Source organism: Microcaecilia unicolor, chromosome 7 (genome assembly GCF_901765095.1).
Source record: "Microcaecilia unicolor chromosome 7, aMicUni1.1, whole genome shotgun sequence".
NCBI classification, from domain to species: domain Eukaryota; kingdom Metazoa; phylum Chordata; class Amphibia; order Gymnophiona; family Siphonopidae; genus Microcaecilia; species Microcaecilia unicolor.
Window position 1 is genome coordinate 303,949,274 of NC_044037.1, and position 20,910 is coordinate 303,970,183.

Sequence of the window (20,910 nt, forward strand, 5' to 3'; positions counted from 1 at the left end):
AGAGGATCCATGTATTAAAAAAAGCATTTATCCTCATCAGATCTATACTGCTTGAGATACCAATAGTAGGGATACCAAACAAAGCAGATGAAATCAAACAAACCAAAAAAAAACAACAAAAAGGCAACAGTCTACTTGCTAAAGTAGATACAGACTCAAAAAAGCAGACTGATACAAATATAAAATATATTTATTGAAACAAAACCCAGAGGTAAAGGTAAAAACAATGCCCGACGTGGTCAGCATCACAGAGTGTTGGAGGCTTAGTAACGAGAGAAGCGCAGAGGGTCCAATTTGTTATTAATTTTTAGGGGTGTATTCCCACAACCCTTCTTTTTTAGTTTTACCCCTGATGCAGCCTGAGGGTATTGTTTTTACCTTAACCTCTGGGTTTTGTTTCAATAAATATATTTTATAGATAAAATCAAACATACTTCAGAGGCTGCTTTATTTAATACTACCCAAGGTTAACAATCAGGATTCACCAACAATACTGACATAGTAGTGACATTTATTCCAGTTGTGCGTGTTGTGAACATACCCCTTGTCAGACTGGCCCCTTCCCCACCCACACCTTAAAATCATCTCCTTCCGCCTGGGCAGCGGCAGCAGCACTCATAGGCTGCCTGCAGCCTGCACTGGGACTTTCTCTGTGAACCGTCCCGCCCTGTCTGCTGCAACTTCCTGTTTTGTGAAGGGCGGAACGGTTCACAGAGAAAGCTCCAGTGCAGGCTGCTGCCACTGTCCGGGCGAGGACTGGAGTGGAGCACGTGATTTTATGGTACCAGTGGGGCGCACCACCTGTTAAAAATGTCTGCTTATCCCCTCCGAAGGGACACACCACCTTGTAAGTGGTGGAGGGGCTTCCGTGCTTCAATGACTCAGAGGGCTATGCTGTAGGGTTACCCATATCAGACAGGCCTCTGAGGAGAAACCAGACAAAGAGTGTCCCAACCTGGAGGATCCAAGATGGCGTTGAGGGAGGACGTACGCTAGTTGAGTTCCCGTTTTACACCAGAATGCCTGAAGAAGAGGGCGCGCTCCCCAGAGAATGGGGAAGAGAAAAGGCAAAGCCATGGTGCTGTCCTCCTCGAACATGGCTGGGGTTCCCACCACTTCTCAGTTTATTTTGGAGATTCGGGGTCATAACGTCGGGGATATCGGTTCTTGCTTCGGGGAACAGCAAGGCTTTATTGCCGAATCTCAGTGGAGGGAGTGACTTTGAGTCCCCCTGTTGGCACGACCCCTCCAAGACCCGGAAATAGTAATGCTTCGCTATGGAGGTCAATAATGGAAACGCCCGAAGTGGGTTAGGATTTTCACGTGACCCGAGGAGGTCCTGGCGCAGCATCGACTCGTATAATAAACCAACTGGGGGATTGGAGAGTGAGCTCTTTCCCCCCCCCCCCCTGAAGATATCTGGAGCGGTTTCTGTGGAGAAATTGGACTTGGTGAAGCCAATAATGTCATAATGGACGTACTTTAGGAACTGCAGCAGAATGTGAATAACTCTGTTCTTCAGATGTTTAAAATTTTTCACTATGTGAGTTAAAGAATTTATATTAATACTTATCTAACAAAGTGGAAGTCCAAGATATAAAAATAGAGACTTTGATTACAGAAATGGCTTCTCTATGAAAATCAGATAATTTGGTAGTGAAGAATAGTTATCTTTCTTGTAAAAATTGGAATTTCTGGAGAACCAATTAAGGGAAAATAACTTGAGAATGATAAATTTACCTATAATATCCTACAGTGGTGGAAATAAGTATTTGATCCCTTGCTGATTTTGTAAGTTTGCCCACTGACAAAGACATGAGCAGCCCATAATTGAAGGGTAGGTTATTGGTAACAGTGAGAGATAGCACATCACAAATTAAATCCGGAAAATCACATTGTGGAAAGTATATGAATTTATTTGCATTCTGCAGAGGGAAATAAGTATTTGATCCCCCACCAACCAGTAAGAGATCTGGCCCCTACAGACCAGGTAGATGCTCCAAATCAACTCGTTACCTGCATGACAGACAGCTGTCGGCAATGGTCACCTGTATGAAAGCCACCTGTCCACAGACTCAGTGAATCAGTCAGACTCTAACCTCTACAAAATGGCCAAGAGCAAGGAGCTGTCTAAGGATGTCAGGGACAAGATCATACACCTGCACAAGGCTGGAATGGGCTACAAAACCATCAGTAAGACGCTGGGCGAGAAGGAGACAACTGTTGGTGCCATAGTAAGAAAATGGAAGAAGTACAAAATGACTGTCAATCGACAAAGATCTGGGGCTCCACGCAAAATCTCACCTCGTGGGGTATCCTTGATCATGAGGAAGGTTAGAAATCAGCCTACAACTACAAGGGGGGAACTTGTCAATGATCTCAAGGCAGCTGGGACCACTGTCACCACGAAAACCATTGGTAACACATTACGACATAACGGATTGCAATCCTGCAGTGCCCGCAAGGTCCCCCTGCTCCGGAAGGCACATGTGACGGCCCGTCTGAAGTTTGCCAGTGAACACCTGGATGATGCCGAGAGTGATTGGGAGAAGGTGCTGTGGTCAGATAAGACAAAAATTGAGCTCTTTGGCATGAACTCAACTCGCCGTGTTTGGAGGAAGAGAAATGCTGCCTATGACCCAAAGAACACCGTCCCCACTGTCAAGCATGGAGGTGGAAATGTAATGTTTTGGGGGTGTTTCTCTGCTAAGGGCACAGGACTACTTCACCGCATCAATGGGAGAATGGATGGGGCCATGTACCGTACAATTCTGAGTGACAACCTCCTTCCCTCCGCCAGGGCCTTAAAAATGGGTCGTGGCTGGGTCTTCCAGCACGACAATGACCCAAAACATACAGCCAAGGCAACAAAGGAGTGGCTCAGGAAGAAGCACATTAGGGTCATGGAGTGGCCTAGCCAGTCACCAGACCTTAATCCCATTGAAAACTTATGGAGGGAGCTGAAGCTGCGAGTTGCCAAGCGACAGCCCAGAACTCTTAATGATTTAGAGATGATCTGCAAAGAGGAGTGGACCAAAATTCCTCCTGACATGTGTGCAAACCTCATCATCAACTACAGAAGACGTCTGACCGCTGTGCTTGCCAACAAGGGTTTTGCCACCAAGTATTAGGTCTTGTTTGCCAGAGGGATTAAATACTTATTTCCCTCTGCAGAATGCAAATAAATTCATATACTTTCCACAATGTGATTTTCCGGATTTAATTTGTGATGTGCTATCTCTCACTGTTACCAATAACCTACCCTTCAATTATGGGCTGCTCATGTCTTTGTCAGTGGGCAAACTTACAAAATCAGCAAGGGATCAAATACTTATTTCCACCACTGTATATATCAGCTACTGAATTCTTGAAGAAATATTTCTCTGATACTTTGCTAATACCTACTGATAGCCACCTTTTGGTGACTAAAATTATATTTCCTTTATAAATCTTCCTTATCAGAGAAAAGAGATGTAAGTTTAACCGACATTTTGGAAAATTCAGAAGTTATAGATAGAGTTATTATTAGTGACTTTCGTCTTTTGATTTAGATAGGAACAATGTTTTGAAATTGTATTTCCGATACATGGTTGATAGTTTTTTGGGTTCAAAGATGCATATATTTCCTGACACATCAAGGGAATCACAGACTGGGAGGTGTGAAGTCTTGGCTTTTAAGCCAGGAATCATTGCCCTAGGTGGGACCTTCCTAGCGCGATTCCCAAGTGTTTTATTTCCTTATTACTTATTTGTTTGAACCTAAGAAATTATAAGAGTTTGTGGAAACAGATGAAGAATCCTCTGCAGCAACTTCCTTCAGTTACCACTGTACTGGCTGCAATAACCGATTAACCTTCCTCCCTCAGAAAATGTGAAGTGTAAGATTAACCATTTTGAGTTTTTCTTACTTTCTTTAAGATTGTTTTCCTGATCTTGGATCTTCCAATTGTGGACAATTATGTAAATATATATTGTTGAGAGAAAATGTTTTCCTTTTTATATTAATTTCTGTATTTCCTTACATTTATGTGATAAATGTGAATGTAATTAAGTAAAATGATAAATTAAAAAAAAATGTCTGCTTATGCCACTGTGACATAGGGGAAAAATAGAAATAATCAGGAAACAACAAAAAGACAAAGCACCAATAGCTACGAGACAGCTGCAGAAATATTTCCAGTGGGCAGGTGTAGGACATTTTAAAAAATATCCACTAAAGTTTAAGAAAGGTATCCCAGCTTTCTCAATAACAGTGGCGTACCAAGGGGGGGGGGGGGGGGGGGGGGGCGGTGGGGGCGGTCCGCCCCGGGTGCACGCCGCTGGGGGGGGGTGCCGTGCGCCTGTCGGCTCTTCGTTTTCATGCTCCCTTTGCCCCGGAACAGGTTACTTCCTGTTCCGGGGCAGAGGGAGCATGAAAACGAAGAGCTGGAGGCGTGCGGCACCCCCCCCCCAACAGCGTGCACCGGGGGGGTTCTTTCGCCGGGGGATCGGGGTTCTCTTGGCGGGGGGGGGGGGGGGGGCGCTGCACCCGGGGGGCAGGGCGCATTGGCGATCTGCCCCGGGTGTCAGCCCCCCTAGGAATGCCACTGCTCAATAACATGGTTCTTGAGATGCTTTTCACTTGCTAGTGTCTCCATAATGAGAAACTCCCACATTCTAGCAAGCCAATTCATCAGCAGATGCATATGTGACTTTCACTTAAAAATATGTTGAGCGGGGTAAGATCTTAAAAAGCACGTGCCGGTGTCTGTAAGAAGCAGCTATACTTAGAGCATTTAAAGTAAGTACTTTCCTACATTTGAGATCTTCTTTTATTCTTGTTGTAGACTTGTGTGCTTGTTTTAGTAACGTGACAACCCTGATGAAGTTGGATCAGGCAAAGCTCTTTAAGTGGGTAACCTGAATTTCAGTTAAAACTTTGGCTGCATTCTTACTTTGAAAATATATGATGGTTGTGTTCTGTATTGGCAAAGACTGCAGATATCATGTTTTTGAAGTTTTGATGATAAAGGTTTTATAGCTTTTTCTTTTATTATTAGCATTTGTATAGCCCTACCAGACGCACGCAACGCTGAACACCTCACACAAAGAGTCCCTGCTCAAAAGAGCTTACAATCTAAATAATACAGACAGACAAGACAGTTACGGATGAGGGAAGTACTGGGTGAGAAGGAAGGAAGGAACAAGGGAGGGCAAATGAGTAGAGGCTAGGAGCCAACAGCAGCAGTGAAAAGGTGGGTTTTCAGCATGAATTTGAAAACAGGTACAGATGGTGCTAGACGTATAGGTTCAAGAAGTTGATTCCAGGCATAAGATGCCGCGAGGGAAAAGGAATGAAGCCTGGAGTTAGCAGTGGAGGAGGAGAAGGGGGACAACAAGAGAGATTTGTCCAGTGAGCGGAGTTCAGGTGGAGGAATGTAGGGAGAGATCAGAGTGGAGAGGTAATGGGGGGGCTGCAGAGTGGATGCACTTAAAGGTCAGTAAGAGAAGTTTAAACTGTATGCGGACTTTGAGTCCTTTTGGAGATGCTTTTTGTGATATCGTCATAACCATAGTCATCGTTGTACAGTCTTGCTGTAGATTGACTCGTGGACTGTTTGTCAGATCCTTTAGCCCTCACAACAGTGTCAACAAACAACTGGGTGAACTCTTCTCTTTTTTTCTGGAGGAACCCACTCCAGTTTGTACTATGGGAAATAAATAGTGGCAAAAATGGCATCTCTTCTGGTCGTATCAGTCATGGCGTTTGGATCAAAGGCCAGTAAATGCTTGAATTGAGTTCCAATTCCAGACAACATTTGCATTTACCAGTGGAATACACTACTGAAAACTGTCAAAAGCTAATTTCCTAAGTTTAAAACGAAGTTGAACTAACTTTTGCAATAACATGCGGTAAAAACATCCACAGTCTCCCTGTAATTAATCTAAACGCTAGTGCTAGTGGTTCCATTGCTTTTGCATATTTTTTTCAAAATTTACAACTCCACATGAATAACATTGAATTACATCTAGTTGGGCATGGGATAATGAATGATTCACCTGCACAAATATCAGATGAATTGCCGCAATCCATAGGGCCTCACGTTTTCCAAATGTAATGTGACACAAATGACTGTACTGCTGGTTACTAACTTTTGTTTGATCAGGATCTGTTGTCACTATCAAGCTTATTTTTGAAAGAGAAGGGTGCCCATTTTTCGACACAAATCGCAAGATGTGCGTCCTCACAGGGTCACTCAAATCGGCATAATCGAAAGCCGTTTTGGGTGTCCTCAACTGCTTTCTGTCGCAGGGACGACCAAAGTTCCCGGGGGCGAGTCAAAAGCATAGTGAAGGCGGGACTGGGGTGTGCTTAACACATGGGCGTCCTCGGCCAGTAATGGAAAAAAGAAGGGCGTCCCTGACGAACACTTGGGCGACTTTACTTGGTCCTTTTTTTTTTTTACGACCAGGCCACAAAAATGTGCTCTAAATGACCAGATGACCACCGGGATGACCTCCCCTTACTCCCCCAGTGGTCACTAACCCCCTCCCACCCTAAAAGAAATTTTCTAAATATTTTTTCCAGCCTCTATGCCAGCTTCAAATATCATACCCAGCTCCACGACAGCAGAATGCAGGTCCCTGGAGCAGTTTTAGTGGGTACTGCAGTGCACTTCAGGCAGGTGCAGCAGGCCCATCCCTCCCCTACCTGTTACACTTGTGGTGGTAAATGTGAGCCCTCCAAAACCCACCACAAACTCACTGTACCTACATGTAGGTGCCCCCCTTCACCCGTAAGGGCTTTGGTAGTGGTGTACAGTTGTGGGGAGTGGGTTTGTGGGGCTCAGCACACAAGGTAAAGGAGCTAAGTACCTAGGAGCTTTTTCTGAAGTCCATTGCAGTGCCCCGTAGGGTGCCCAGTTGGTGTCCTGGCATGTGAGGGGGACCAGTGCACTACGAATGCTGGCTCCTCCCACGACCAAATGGCTTGGATTTGGTCATTTCTCAGATGGGCGTCCTCGGGTTTCCATTATCGCTGAAAATCGGGGACGACCATCTCTAAGGACGACCTAAATGTTGAGATTTGGGTGTCCCCGACCGTATTATCAAAACGAAAGATGGGCGCCCATCTTGTTTCGATAATATGGGTTTCCACGCCCCTTCGCGGGGACCTCCTGCAAGGACGTCCTCAGGAAACCTTGGGCGCCCCGTTCGATTATGCCTCACCACATGGCTCAATGTATAACATGTCTTGGTAGCTGTATCATGCTAACATTAGCACAGACCCCAGTGCTAACACTGCTGACAGCAGTCAAGTTTAGTATCCCACTGATGTCAATCAGGGACAGTTGCTCTGTATCATTGACATCTTCATTACAACCATCATCATCAGAATCAACCGTCGTGTACTCTTTAAATGCCTTTTTAAAGTCGATTGTATTGTCTGTAACTGTACTCACAATTTTATTTATATCCACGTAGGTAGTGCACGCACATGGAAAATTACTGCGGGATGCCTCCGCGCCCCTCACAGTATGCCATTTTAAGCCGCAGTAAGTATGCGTTAGTGCTTAGTGCAGCTTATTTATTTGTGACGTTTATATCCCACATTATCCCAAAAAGTCTTTTCAATGTATCTTATAGTATAGATTGGACTCCATAATGAAGGCAGCTTGAACATTTCTCCTCTTCCCTGCATCGATGTTTCTTTGAGCTTGTGCAGCTAGCAGGACCTATTGTTTTTGTTTTGAGAGTTTGACTGTGGCTGCTCTTTGCCCTCCAGACGCTGCCTGCCACCCCAGGCAAGTGCCTACTCTGTCGAATGGTGGCGCCGGCCCTGAAGATGGATCCACTAGTTCAGTGACCCAGTGAAGTATATTTGGTGCCTGAATCTACCGAAATGCAAAGCTATTGCAACCCAAGGAGTTCTGCCATCCTAAGCTGAGGGGCGGAGATTGCAGATACATTTTGGTATCCGAGATATTACCTCCTTCTAATTCATTACTGCCAGCGGGCAAATCCAACATAATGAAGCCACTCTCTGCATCCCCTACAGCATTCGTTGGAAGATGCTAGGAGACGTCAAATGTGCGCTTGATTTGATGGAATCCTAAGCCACAGCCTTTAAGTTGAAACTTAACAGAGAGAAAACGAAGTTCATGACGATAGCCAGCCCATTCAGACCAACAGTTATCAATAGCCTTTAAGAGTGGACTAACACAGCTACCACACTTCTCTACTTAAGACCAATAGTTATAAATTCTCTATCGAGTGAACAGAATATTCCCTCAACACTAACATCAAAGGGCTGGGCATAATACTTGACCATCAACTAACATTAGAACCACAAGTGGCTGCCCTAACATCAAAAGTATTCAGATTGCTATGACGACTGCGTTGACTAAGAGCCTACTTTTCAAAGTTAGATAGACTACTGCAATGCAGACTATGCAGGATGCAGGGAATACATCTTCAAAAAGCTACAAACAGTACAAAATATCTCTGTGTGTCTGGTCTGCGGGATATTCCAGATACGATCATGCTGCACCACTGCTGCAATCCCTGTACTGGCTACCAATAACAGCAAGAGTGGTTTTTCAAAATCTGCTTCTGTACGCCAAATTGTCAAAGGCACTGCTCGAAGCTATATGATATCACTAATAGAGCTACCGCTACCTAATCTCAAGGAGAAGCTAAGAGACCACCTACTTGTCCACTTCTCCAGCTGATCTATAAATCAACCCATTCTGCCAGCTTTCCATACAATGCGGCTAAATGGTGGAATGCATTGCTCAAAGACATACGACACAACAACACCTTCGAAAACGTTTGCAGAAAACAACACATTTTTATACAAGAAATTCTTATGGATAGATGTGACTTAACTCGGAGCTGCAAGGCATATCAATCATGCAAACCCTGGCTCTGTTAATTTACCTTTAGGCCCCATGCCCATTACCAAGGAACTGTATATCCTCCACAAGGTCTTCTGCCCTTATCTTGCTTCTACAAATGCTCACTACCTATCATGCAGCATTGACCTGTATCTGCATAGCTGTATTTGAGTATGTGGAAGTCCCCTTCCCCTATCTTATTTCTATGAATCTTTATGATCTCTGTGAAGGTCAGAAAAGGTTTCTGTACTTGACAGACACTTCAATTTCTGCTTATTTTAGGCCAATCATCGTTATTTATTTCTCCATGCTAAAAATACATTTTATTTTTTTCATGGTGGGGGGGGGGGGGGGGGGGGGGGTGGTGTCTGGGGATAGAGAGTGGGCATTTGTATGCTAACTGATTAGTGCATGATGGACCTACAGAAAACATGTCAGTAAGTGCTCACACACTAATCCTTTTTAATGATAACGTTAGCACATGGCCAATAATGCCAGAAACTGGACATCGGCAATTTTCTGGCTGTGGAAACAAATGGCCTTAGTGTGCAGGAAAGACCTGCGTAAGGGTGTGCCAAGGCCATTTTTTCTTGCACTTTTCTAAAAGGACCCCTTAGCAGATTGGGGAAGCAGATCTGATTGGGTTGAAACCCTCTGGTGAACCTAAGGGGAGAAGAACTTCGGTTTGACTCTAGCCTGATGCTTCTCGAGTTGGACAGAATGACCTGGCAGACGGATTTCTTACTTCGCCTGTCAGTCGTACCAAAGGCACTCACCGAATGCAAAGATGGTGTCCCAGCCTTCCAGATAGCGGTTCCAAAAGGGCAGGATGGTTCTGGTCCACTTGGGCAGAACGGTGGCATAGATTGAATTCATAAACATAAAGCTGATGGAGTCGATGAACCTCTGAGTCTCTGCTGGAATCTTTTTCTCCAAGCAGCCCATGCGGGTCTCAAGAGAATGGAGGAGATCCCTAGGGATAAAAGAGACAGAAGTAGAGTATTAGGTTTAGTTAGAGTTAATTCCACTTAATTGTGGAGGAACAGCCCTCAGTTTTAATCCTGCCTCTATTATTGACTTGGTGTTAGCAAAATTCGCCCCTTCCTCTCTGAGCACACCACCCGAACTCTCATCCACTCTCTCATTACCTCTCGCCTTGACTACTGCAACCTACTCCTCACCGGCCTCCCACTTAGCCACCTATCCCCCCTTCAGTCCATCCAGAACTCTGCCGCACGTCTTATCTTCCGCCTTAACCGATATACTCATATCACCCCTCTCCTCAAGTCACTTCACTGGCTTCCGATCAGATACCGCATACAGTTCAAGCTTCTCCTACTAATCTACAAATACTACTACTACTACTACTACTACTTAACATTTCTAGAGCGCTACTAGGGTTACGCAGCGCTGTACAAATTAACAAATAAGGACAGTCCCTGCTCAGAAGAGCTTACAATCTAAAGGACGAAATGTCAAGTTGGGGTAGTTTAGATTTCCTGAGAGGAGGTGTAGTGATTAGGTGCCGAAGGCGACATTGAAGAGGTGGGATTTGAGCAATGATTTGAAGATGGGTAGGGAGGGGGCCCAGCGTATGGGCTCAGGGAGTTTGTTCCAAGCATGGGGTGAAGTGAGGTAGAAAGGGCGAAGCCTAGAGTTGGCGGTGGTGGAGAAGGGTACTGAAAGGAGGGATTTGTCAAGAGAGCGGAGGTTAAGGGTGGGGACATAAGGGGAGATGAGAGTAGAGAGATAAGGAGGGGCTGCAGATCGAGTGCATTTGTAGGTGAGTAGGAGAAGCTTGAACTGTATGCGGTATCTGATCGGAAGCCAGTGAAGTGACTTGAGGAGAGGGGTGATATGAGTATATCGGTTGAGGCGGAAGATAAGACGTGCGGCCGAGTTCTGGATGGACTGAAGGGGGGATAGATGGCTAAGTGGGAGGCCGGTGAGGAGTAGGTTGCAGTAGTCAAGGCGAGAGGTAATGAGAGAGTGGATGAGAGTTCGAGTGGTGTGCTCAGAGAGGAGGGGGCGAATTTTGCTAATGTTATAGAGGAAGAAGCACTCGATCTGCAGCCCCTCATTACCTCTCTACCCTCATTTCCCCTACGTCCCTACCCGTAACCTCCGCTCTCAAGACAAATCCCTCCTTTCAGTACCCTTCTCCACCACTGCCAACTCCAGGCTCCACCCTTTCTGCCTCGCCTCACCCCATGCTTGGAACAAACTCCCTGAGCACATACGCCAGGCCCCCTCCCTACCCATCTTCAAATCATTGCTCAAAGCCCACCTCTTCAATGTCGCTTTCGGCACCTAATCACAACACCTCTACTCAGGAAATCGAGACTACCCCAACTTGACATTTCGTCCTTTAGATTGTAAGCTCTTCTGAGCAGGGACCGTCCTTAGTTATTAATTTGTACAGCGCTGCGTAACCCTAGTAGCGCTCTAGAAATGTTAAGTAGTAGTAGTAGTGTTTGACCCTAAGCAAGCTATTGTTTTTCTCTGGATGTAAGTAAAAAGGAAAGGACTGATTTTATTTATTTGGGTGTGGGGGGAGAGGGGGGTATTCTGCTGGGTGTTTGTGACCTGTTTTGGCCACAGAATAGGATGCTGGGCTTTGATGGTACCTTTGGTTTGACCCAATGTAGCAGTTTTTGTATTAAGTAGAAGTAGAGGTCAAGGTACTATGGTGGGATTAAGGACACATATTTTAGCACATCCCCTAAATAGGTGAATGAATAGTAGACCTACATTTAGGATGCTAAGCTTTAAGATACTAAATGTAGGTGCACTTTCAAAATTTTGCCATGTGGGTATGTTATAGAGGTAAACAGCTGAAGGACCTGTCGTATAAGAGGGCTTTCTGGAACATTTTACTTAATTGAGACCACACTTTCTCACTGCCCTCAATACCTGATCCCTTTGTGAACTCTCTACTGATTTTTAGGCTCGTGTGTTTGTAGTTTGTCAGTGGTTCCTGTGTAGGTTGTTGCTCTTACATTCAACCATGTTTACCTTATTTTAAATATATTTTAATTTATGTGTATTATATTATTTTTTTTTAACTTTGAATTTTTATTGAGATAACATCTCAAACATAACAACGAGCCATTGGCTCCAGCACATGACAACGCAACAATTTAATTTTTATTTTAACTATGCTTATAACCCTTTTATCCCCCCTATTCCCCCCACCCTTCCCCCCCTCACCCTCCCCCCCCACACTAACCCCTCAACAACTGAGCCCCCAACAGCCCAAACCCCCCTAAACCCCCTCAATATCTGTTAGATGAATCCATTCAGGTGCCTCTGGATTATATCTCCCCGTACGCTTATCAGTCAATTTTTCCAACTCTATAATGGTTTTAAATTTCTCAGCCCAATTACCTACAGTTGGCCCAGCGGACTTTTTCCAATGCATTGCAATAGTGGTTTTTGCTGCGGCTAACCCCATTCTCTTAAATCTCTGTTGCCATCTTCCCCCACCCCAGGAGGCACCATTTAGGATCACATGGAAAAGTACCTTCTAGAACTTTAGACAACCTATCCGTTTTATCTTTCCAATAAGGTTGAATCAAACTGCACCTCCACCAAATATGAAAAAAAGTTCCCGTCTTCCTTCCACATCTCCAACAGCTATCAGAAGCCTCAGGGAACATTCTTTTAATTCTATCAGGTGTATAATACCATCTGCTCAGCACTTTATACGCATTTTCTTTAATGAGCACACACACCGAGGCTTTCTTGACTTCCAAGCATACCCTCCTCCATTCTGCCTCCGAAACATCCTGATTCAAGTCCTTTTCCCATGCCTCCATATAGGTCATTTTCATAAAACTCTGCCCCCTGAGGTGTCCATATATCCGTGAAATTCCTTTCCCCCACTTAACCATATCCCCCCATACTTTTTCAAATCCCTCTTGGTCTTTGAATTCCTCCCTGGCCCATTTCTCTGTACTAATAAAGTGTTTGACCTGCATGTACGCATATAAATCGGACTCTACTAACCCATACATTTCCTGTAGTTCTTCAAATGTGCGTATTCGACCCTCATCTAGGCACTCATGAAACCGTATGAGCCCTTTTTGAAACCAATTTTGGAATACCTTATTTTCCCTTCCCCCTGGGAACCCAGGTTCCTGTGTGAGCCAATGCATATGTAGATCTATTCCCTGTCCCTCTTACCTTCCTTTTCAGCCTCCCCCACACCGTGAAGAGATGAGATACAAAAGGATTCAGCGTAAGGCCCTTGTATGTCTGCTCCGGGACTGAGGCCCACAGCAGACCATCTAGCTTTCCTTCCCTAACAAAAATTTGCTCTAGCCTAGTAATTGGAGATAAATCTACTTTACTCCACTCCCCTATCTGTTTTAATTGGGCTGCCCAGTAGTGCCACTGCACATTTGGCATCCCTCTCCCACCTTCTTCCACCTTCCCCCACAAGATTTTTTTCGACAGCCTAGCCGGCCTACCCGCCCACACAAAGGTCCCTATATCTGACTGTAGTTTTAAAATTTCCCTTCTGGGTACTAATATTGGCAGTGTCTGAAATAGAAAAAGCAGTCTGGGTAAAATGTTCATGTATTATATTATTACTAGTAAAAAAGACCCGTTTCTGGAGCAAATGAAACGGGCGCTAGCAAGGTTTTCCTCCCCAACCCCCCCTCCCTACCCACCCCTTCGTCATTGTGAAGCACTGACGCCATTGCTCCGCACCTCGTCAACGCACGCCACCTTCATCTCCTTGTTCGTTGTGGAATGGGCTGCCTCGAGAGATCAAATTCACTTCAGATCACCCGACCTTTAAGAAGCGTCTCAAGACCTTCCCTTTTGGCAGAGCATACGCCACGAGTCCTACAGGAGCCACGCCCTTTTAGCCCACAGCTCAATGTGTGATAACTTATCACCCACCCTCTCTTCCTTTTCCTCATCAGTCATTTCTCTCTCCCACCTGTGACCTTGTCTACTGTACTTTGTACTATTGTTTGCTTATTAACTATTGTACGCCACATTGAGCCTGCCCATGGGTGGGAATATTGTGGGATATAAATGTCATAAATAACTAAAATAAATAAATAAAAAGGAGGATTGAGACATTTCTTGAACTACATGGAATGCGAGACCCGAGGCAGCATGGCTTAACTGGTGGCAGGTCGTGTCAGATGAATCTGACTGGCTTCTTCAACTGGGTGACCAAACAGTTGGATGTGGGAGGGGCGCTTGATGTGGTATACTTGGATTTCAGCAAGGCCTTTGACACGGTTCCGCACAGGCGACTGATAAATAAATTGAGTGGCCTCAGTGCGGGACCTAGAGTAACTGATTGGGTAAAAAATTGGTTGAATGGTAGGAGACAGAGGGTGGTGGTAAATGGAGCTTGCTATGAAGAAAAGGATGTTGGCAGTGGAGTACCGCAGGGATCGGTCCTAGGGCCGTCTCTTTTTAATGTCTTTGTGAGCAATATTACGGAAGGGCTGTCTAGTAAGGTTTGTCTCTTTGTGGATGATACTAAACTCTGCAACAGGGAGGACTCCCTGGAGGGCGTGAATGACATGAGGAAGGACCTAGCGAAGCTGGAGGAATGGACTGATATTTGGCAACTAAGGTTTAATCCCAAAAAATGCAGGGTCATGCACTTGGGTCGCAAGAATCCGAGGGAAAGGTACAGTATAGGGGGTGAAGTGGTTCAGTGTACGAAGGAAGAGCGGGACTTGGGGGTGATTGTGTCTGATAACCTTAAAGCTTTCAAACAGGTAGAAAAAGCGACGGCCAAAGCCAGAAGGATGCTTGGTTGCATAAAGAGAGGCATGACCAGCAGGAAAAAGGAGGTGATAGTGCCGTTGTATAAGTCTCTGGTGAGGCCTCATTTGGAGTACTGCGTGCAGTTCTGGAGACCGCACCTACGGAAAGATATAAACAGAATGGAGTCGGTCCAGAGGGCGGCTACGAAATTAGTAAGCGGTCTTGAATACAAAAAATATAGGGACAGGCTTATGAACCTCAACATGTATACGCTGGAAGAGAGGAGACATGATAGAAACGTTTAAATATCTCAAGGGCATTTATGTACAGGAAGAGAGCTTTGGAACGAGGGGGCATATGACAAAGTTAAGAGGGAACAGGCTTAGGAGTAATTTAAGGAAGTATTATTTCACAGAAAGGGTGGTGGAGGCGTGGAATGGTCTCCCGGTGGAGGTGGTGGAGTCGAGGACTGTTCCAGAATTTTAAAAGGCATGGGATAAGCATGTGGGATCGCTTAGGAACAGGAAGAATTAGGGGTTACAGAGGATGGGCAGAGTGGATGGGTCATTTGGCCTTCATCTGCCGTCATGTTTCTTTGTTTCTATGAACCTCTAGGGCACCGTTTCAGCTGCCAGACAGTATCACCCCCCCCCCCCCCCCTGCAAGATTTCTCCTTATCCAGCGTATTCTTTTTTTTTTTTTGCCTACATCCTTTTACTGCATCATTTTGGGTAGACATATACAGGAGCCCCACGCAGCTCCTCCCAGCGCACAACTGCCTCCAAGGCTAGTTTGACTTCTTCAGGAACTTGTGACCTGGATTGACCACTGTTGGAAGCAGGATTCTGGGCTAGAAGGACCTTTGGTCTGACCCAGTAGGGCAACTCTTATGTCTTATGTTAATGCTCTAAGTAGCCGGCAGTATTTGCATGGCCATTGTCCAAAAATCAGACTTCTTCGGTCCCTCGTGGTACAGTTTAGGGGCTGAAGAACTTTTGTACTCAAAAGAGGAGCAGGCTTGGGTGTGAGCGTATGTGATGATCTTAAGGTGGCCAAACAGGTAGAAAAGGTGATGGTGATATAGCTAGAGGGATGTTTGAGTGCATAGAGAGAGGAATGGCCAGTAGGGAAAAGGAGGTGATGATACCCCTGTATAAGACTCTGGTGAGACCTCATTTAGTATATTGTGCACAATTCTGGAGGCCGCACCTTCAAAAAGATATTTATTTAAAATATTTGTAAACCTCACTATCCAATTGTCCTAGGCGGTCTACAATACAGGAACATACACAATCATTAACACAGAAACAATACATACTTAAATGCAAATGTAAACGGCATCTAACAAATTGACAGTGAGCAGCCTCCTACAAAGCAACTCCAAAAGCCTGAATAAAAAAAATAAAATAAAAAAAAAAAAGAGTGATTTTAGCTGTTTCTTAAATTGCAGAATTGATTACTTCATTCACATTTCCACTGGTAAGGTATTCCAAATTGAGGCACCAGAAATGTGAACCATAGCAGACCGATTATCCTCAAGCCTGACTTGCTTAAATGATGGAATATCTAATAAGTACTTATCAATAGAACAAAAATTAAGAGACGTTTGATGAAAGCTAAAAGAAGAGGCCAGTGAAGAAGGTGTGTTAGCCCTCACGGCTTTAAAAATCAGAGTCATAGCCTTGAACCTGATCCGCCAGTACACTGGTAGCCAATGCAAATTCCTCAAAGTCGGAGAGAGATGGTCAAAATTTGACAAACCAGCCAAGAGTTGGGTGGCAGAATTTTGCACAATTTGCATGGAATGAATCATTGACCGCAAGAGGCCAAGGTACAGAGAATTACATTAATCCAAGACTGTTAGCACCAAAGCCTGTAGAACAGTCCGAAAATTAACTTTCAGTGAACAGTTTCTTCAGACATCTCAATAATCGCAGCTTTCTGAATAACCATATGAGACTTAAGGGATAACTTAGAATTCAAGATTACTCAGGGACTCATTTTCAAAGCACTTAGACTTACAAAGTTCCATAAGTTAGTATAGAACGTTTTAAGGCTAAGTGCTTTGAAAATATGCCTCAAACTGTAGTAATTGCAATTTCAGCACCATCAAAATTCACTGCACTAGGCCAAGACCCAGAGTCAAAATGATTTGAAATAGAATTTTTGAGTTTTCTTAGATTCAGCCTTAATTTGTTGGCACCACACCAGGCACTTAGCTTGCAAGTACATTGTCAGAAAAGACGTGGAGGGGCATTTTCGAAAGAGATGTCCAAGTTTTGATTTGGATGTCCTCGCAAAACATCCCCATCCAGTGGTGAGGAAACCTGTATTTTCGAAACAAGATGGACGTCCATCTTTCGTTTCGAAAATACCGTCAGGGACGTCCAAATCCTTAAATTTGGTCGTCCCTAGACATGGACGTTTCTGATTTTGGGCGATAATCGACACCAAGGATGTCCATCTCAGAAACGACCAAATGCAAGCCATTTGGTCATGGGAGGAACCAACAGTTGTAGTGCACTGGTCCCCCTGACGTGCCAGGACAGCAACCAGGCACCTTAGAGGGCACTGCAGTGGACTTCATAAATTGCTCCCAGGTACATAGCTCCCTTACCTTGTGTGCTGAGCCCCCCCAAACCCACTACCCACAACTGTACACCACTACCATAGCCCTTACGGGTGAAGGGGGCACCTAGATGTGGGTACAGTGGGTTTCTGGTGGGTTTGGAGGGCTCGCTGTTTTCTCCACAAACATAACAGGTGGGGAGGGGGATGGGGCTGGGTCCGCCTGTCTGAAGTACACTGCACCCACTAAAACTGCTCCAGGGACCTACATACTGCTGTCACGGACCTGAGTATGACATCTGAGGCTGGCACAAAATATTTTGGAAGATGTTTTTTGAGGGTGGGAGGGGGGTTAGTGACCACGGGGGAAGTAATGGAAGGTGATCCCCGATTTCTCTCCGGTGGTCATCTGGTCATTTCGGGCACCTTTTTGTGCCTTAGTCGTAAGAAAAAGAGGTTCGGGTGAAAACGTCCAAGTGCTCGTCAGGGATGTCCTTCTTTTTTTCCATTATGGGTCAAGGACGTCCAAATGTTAGGCACACCCACGTCCCGCCTTCACTACGCCTCCGACATGCCCCCGTGAACTTTGGCCATCCCTGTGACAGAGTGCAGTTGGGGGCGTCCAAAATCGGCTTTCGATTATATTGATTTGGACGTTTCTGTGAGAAGGACGTCCATCTTCTGATTTGTGTCCAAAGATGGGCGTCCTGTTTCGAAAATGAGCTCAAAAGTATCAGGAACAGATCACTTCACCGGAAAATAAAAATATCATTGGCTTAAAGATAGTAATGGACTCCCAAGTGTGCTAGTACATGACAGATTGGCATCAAATAAACTTAAATGAAATTGCAGAAAAGGCAGAACCCTGAGGGATACCCATTTTGATAAGAGACCATGCAGTCTTGTCATCATCCATAAAAACTATAAAAAAAAAACAACCAACCCCATCCCCCCCCCCAAACGGTCAGACAGAAAAGAGCGAAACCACTCCAACACAGTACCCTGAATACTTAAGGAATACACCCTGTTAAGCAATATTTCATGATGAATTGTGTCAAAGGTGGCAGAAACATCCAAGAATATCGTAAGATATTCCTTGCCCGGATAAACTCCAGCATGAATCGAATCTAAAAGAGTTGAATGCTTTTTTCTAAAATCATATTGAAATACATCAATCAACTCATTCAGTTCCAGAAAATCCTGCAATTGATCCAACACCAGCTTCTCCAAAATTCTGGCCAGAAATTTCAGAGATGAAATAGGACGATAATTTACAACCTGAGTAGAATCCAGAGCACTCCCCTTACTACTACTACTACTACTTAGCATTTCTATAGCGCTGCCAGGGTTACGCAGCGCTGTACAAGTTTAGACAACGGGAAGGACAGTCCCTGCTCAAGAGAGCTTACAATCTAAAGGTAATAAGCTATGTAGTCAGTGTAGGTATCAGGAATGGGGAAGGTGGTTAGGCGCCAAAAGCAAGGGAGAAGAGATGGGCCTTGAGTAAGGACTTGAAAATGGGCAGGGAGGGTGCACGGCGTATGGGCTCAGGAAGTCTGTTCCAGGCATATCCAATAAAGAATGAACTGAAGCCCTTTTTAGAGCCGCAGGAACAGTCCCCTCATGCAACAACTTATTCATGATGACAGAGTGGATCTAATAGGTCATTTTTCAAAAATTTAATAAGTGCCGGGTCACAGTCATCCGATGGACAATAAGAGGGGTTAACCCTATTCAACACAGACTTCACCTGTTCCTTAGAGACTACCGAAAAATTCAACCATTTATCCTCCAGTTCACAGGTCTGCTCCAGAGGTAGACCAACATTACCAAAGGAACTATAAATAACCATTTCCTTTAGGAAAAAAAAGTCTGCAAATTCCTGCTATGGAATACAACGTAGAGACACAGATGGTAGAATAGTTAAAGTACTAACCCTTCTAAACAATTTGTAAGTAATCAGGATGGAGTCAATCCAGAGGACAGCTACTAAGATGGTCAGTGGTCTTCATCATAAAGATCTCAATATGTATACTTTGGAAGAAAGGTGGGTGAAGGGAGATACAATAGAGACATTTAAATGCCTATGCAGCATAAATGCACAGGAGGTGAATCTCTTTCAGTTGAAAGAAAGCTCTGGAACATGGGGGCATAGGATGAAGGTGAAAGGAGACAGAAGTAACCTGAGGAAATATTTCTTCATGGAAAGGGTGGCGAATTTGTGGAACAGCCTTCCGGTGGAAATGGTGATGAAAACAGTATCTGAATTCAAGAGAGCTTGGGACAAGTACATAGGATCTCTAAGGGAATGATAGGGAGAATAGATGGCATGGGCGGGCAGACTGGATAGGCCAAATGGTCTTTATCTGCCTACATTTTTCTGTGTTTCTATGATTAAGTTTTGCGTGAATAATCCAAGTTCCAGTAAAAGTTTCGGTTCAGAAGTTATACACTGGTCTGGACTGCATTGTTGAGAGAGAGAAGAGACTGCTGAGTGAGTGGCTTTATGTGCCAGTCAGCTTTTTTTTTTTTTTTTGTTACATTTGTACCCTGCGCTTTCCCACTCATGGCAGGCTCAATGCGGCTTACATGGGGCAATGGAGGGTTAAGTGACTTGCCCAGAGTCACAAGGAGCTGCCTGTGCCTGAAGTGGGAATCGAACTCAGTTCCCCAGGACCAAAGTCCACCACCCTAACCACTAGGCCACTCCTCCACTGTTGCTACTATTTGAGATTCTACATGGAATGTTGCTATTCCACTAGCAACATTCCATGTAGAAGTCGGCCCTTGCAGATCACCAATGTGGCCGCGCAGGCTTCTGCTTCTGTGAGTCTGACGTCCTGCACGTACGTACGTGCAGGACCAGGGCCGTGCCAACCCAGTAAGCGGGGTAAGCACCGCAGGGGGGCGCCTGCCTTCAAGGGCGCCGCTGCCGGTCGAGTTCTATGTCAAAATTTAAAAAATAAACCGTACCGCGCCTCCCTCCCTCCCCATCAGCGCCTAGACATGTCTGCCTGCGAGCTCTACACCCGGGTATGTGAAGCGAGGAATCTATCTCTTCAGCTGCTTAGCAAGCGGTGGGGGGAGGGGCGCGTTGAGAGAAAGGAGATGCCACACAGGGGGGGGGGGGGGGGGGCGCCAACTGATAGTCTGCAGGGGGGCGCCAACGACCCTAGGCAGGACATCAGACTCACAGAAACAGAAGCCTGCGCAGCCTTCTACATGGAATGTTGCTAGTGGAATAGCAACATTCCATGTAGAATCTCCAATAGTAGCAACATTCCATGTAGAATCTCCAATAGTATCTATTTTATTTTTGTTACATTTGTACCCTGCGCTTTCCCACTCATGGCAGGCTCAATGCGGCTTATATGGGGCAATGGAGGGTTAAGTGACTTGCCCAGAGTCACAAGGAGCTGTCTGTGCCTGAAGTGGGAATGGAACTCAGTTCCTCAGGACCAAAGTCCACCACCCTATCCACTAGGCCACTCCTCCACTCCCCAACTCCTACTGATCCTGGCCATGACCTTCCTACACACTCTTAATCTACTTAAAGTAATCCGTCAAGCCTGATGCTCACCGGGCAAAGTAGGGTTACAAAGGCAATTTCCAAAAGTCATTCATCTGGATGAATGAGCTATTTGCAAATTGCGCACCTTCCCTGTGGGTAAAAAGCAAGCCCTGATGGTTCTTTGAGTTCGTCTGACTGTCGGGACCTATTCTT

General features: G+C 45.1%; 1 protein-coding gene across 1 annotated transcript in view; it reads right to left on the reverse strand.

Moving 5' to 3' along the window:
• The window catches only part of LOC115474477 (sterol 26-hydroxylase, mitochondrial-like), a 51,632-nt gene that overhangs the window by 10,901 nt on the left and 19,821 nt on the right, over positions 1 to 20,910 (reverse strand). The window contains 2 exon segments of the mRNA XM_030209958.1: positions 9,653 to 9,832; positions 9,835 to 9,849. Coding sequence (XP_030065818.1) covers positions 9,653 to 9,832; positions 9,835 to 9,849 — 195 coding nt within the window.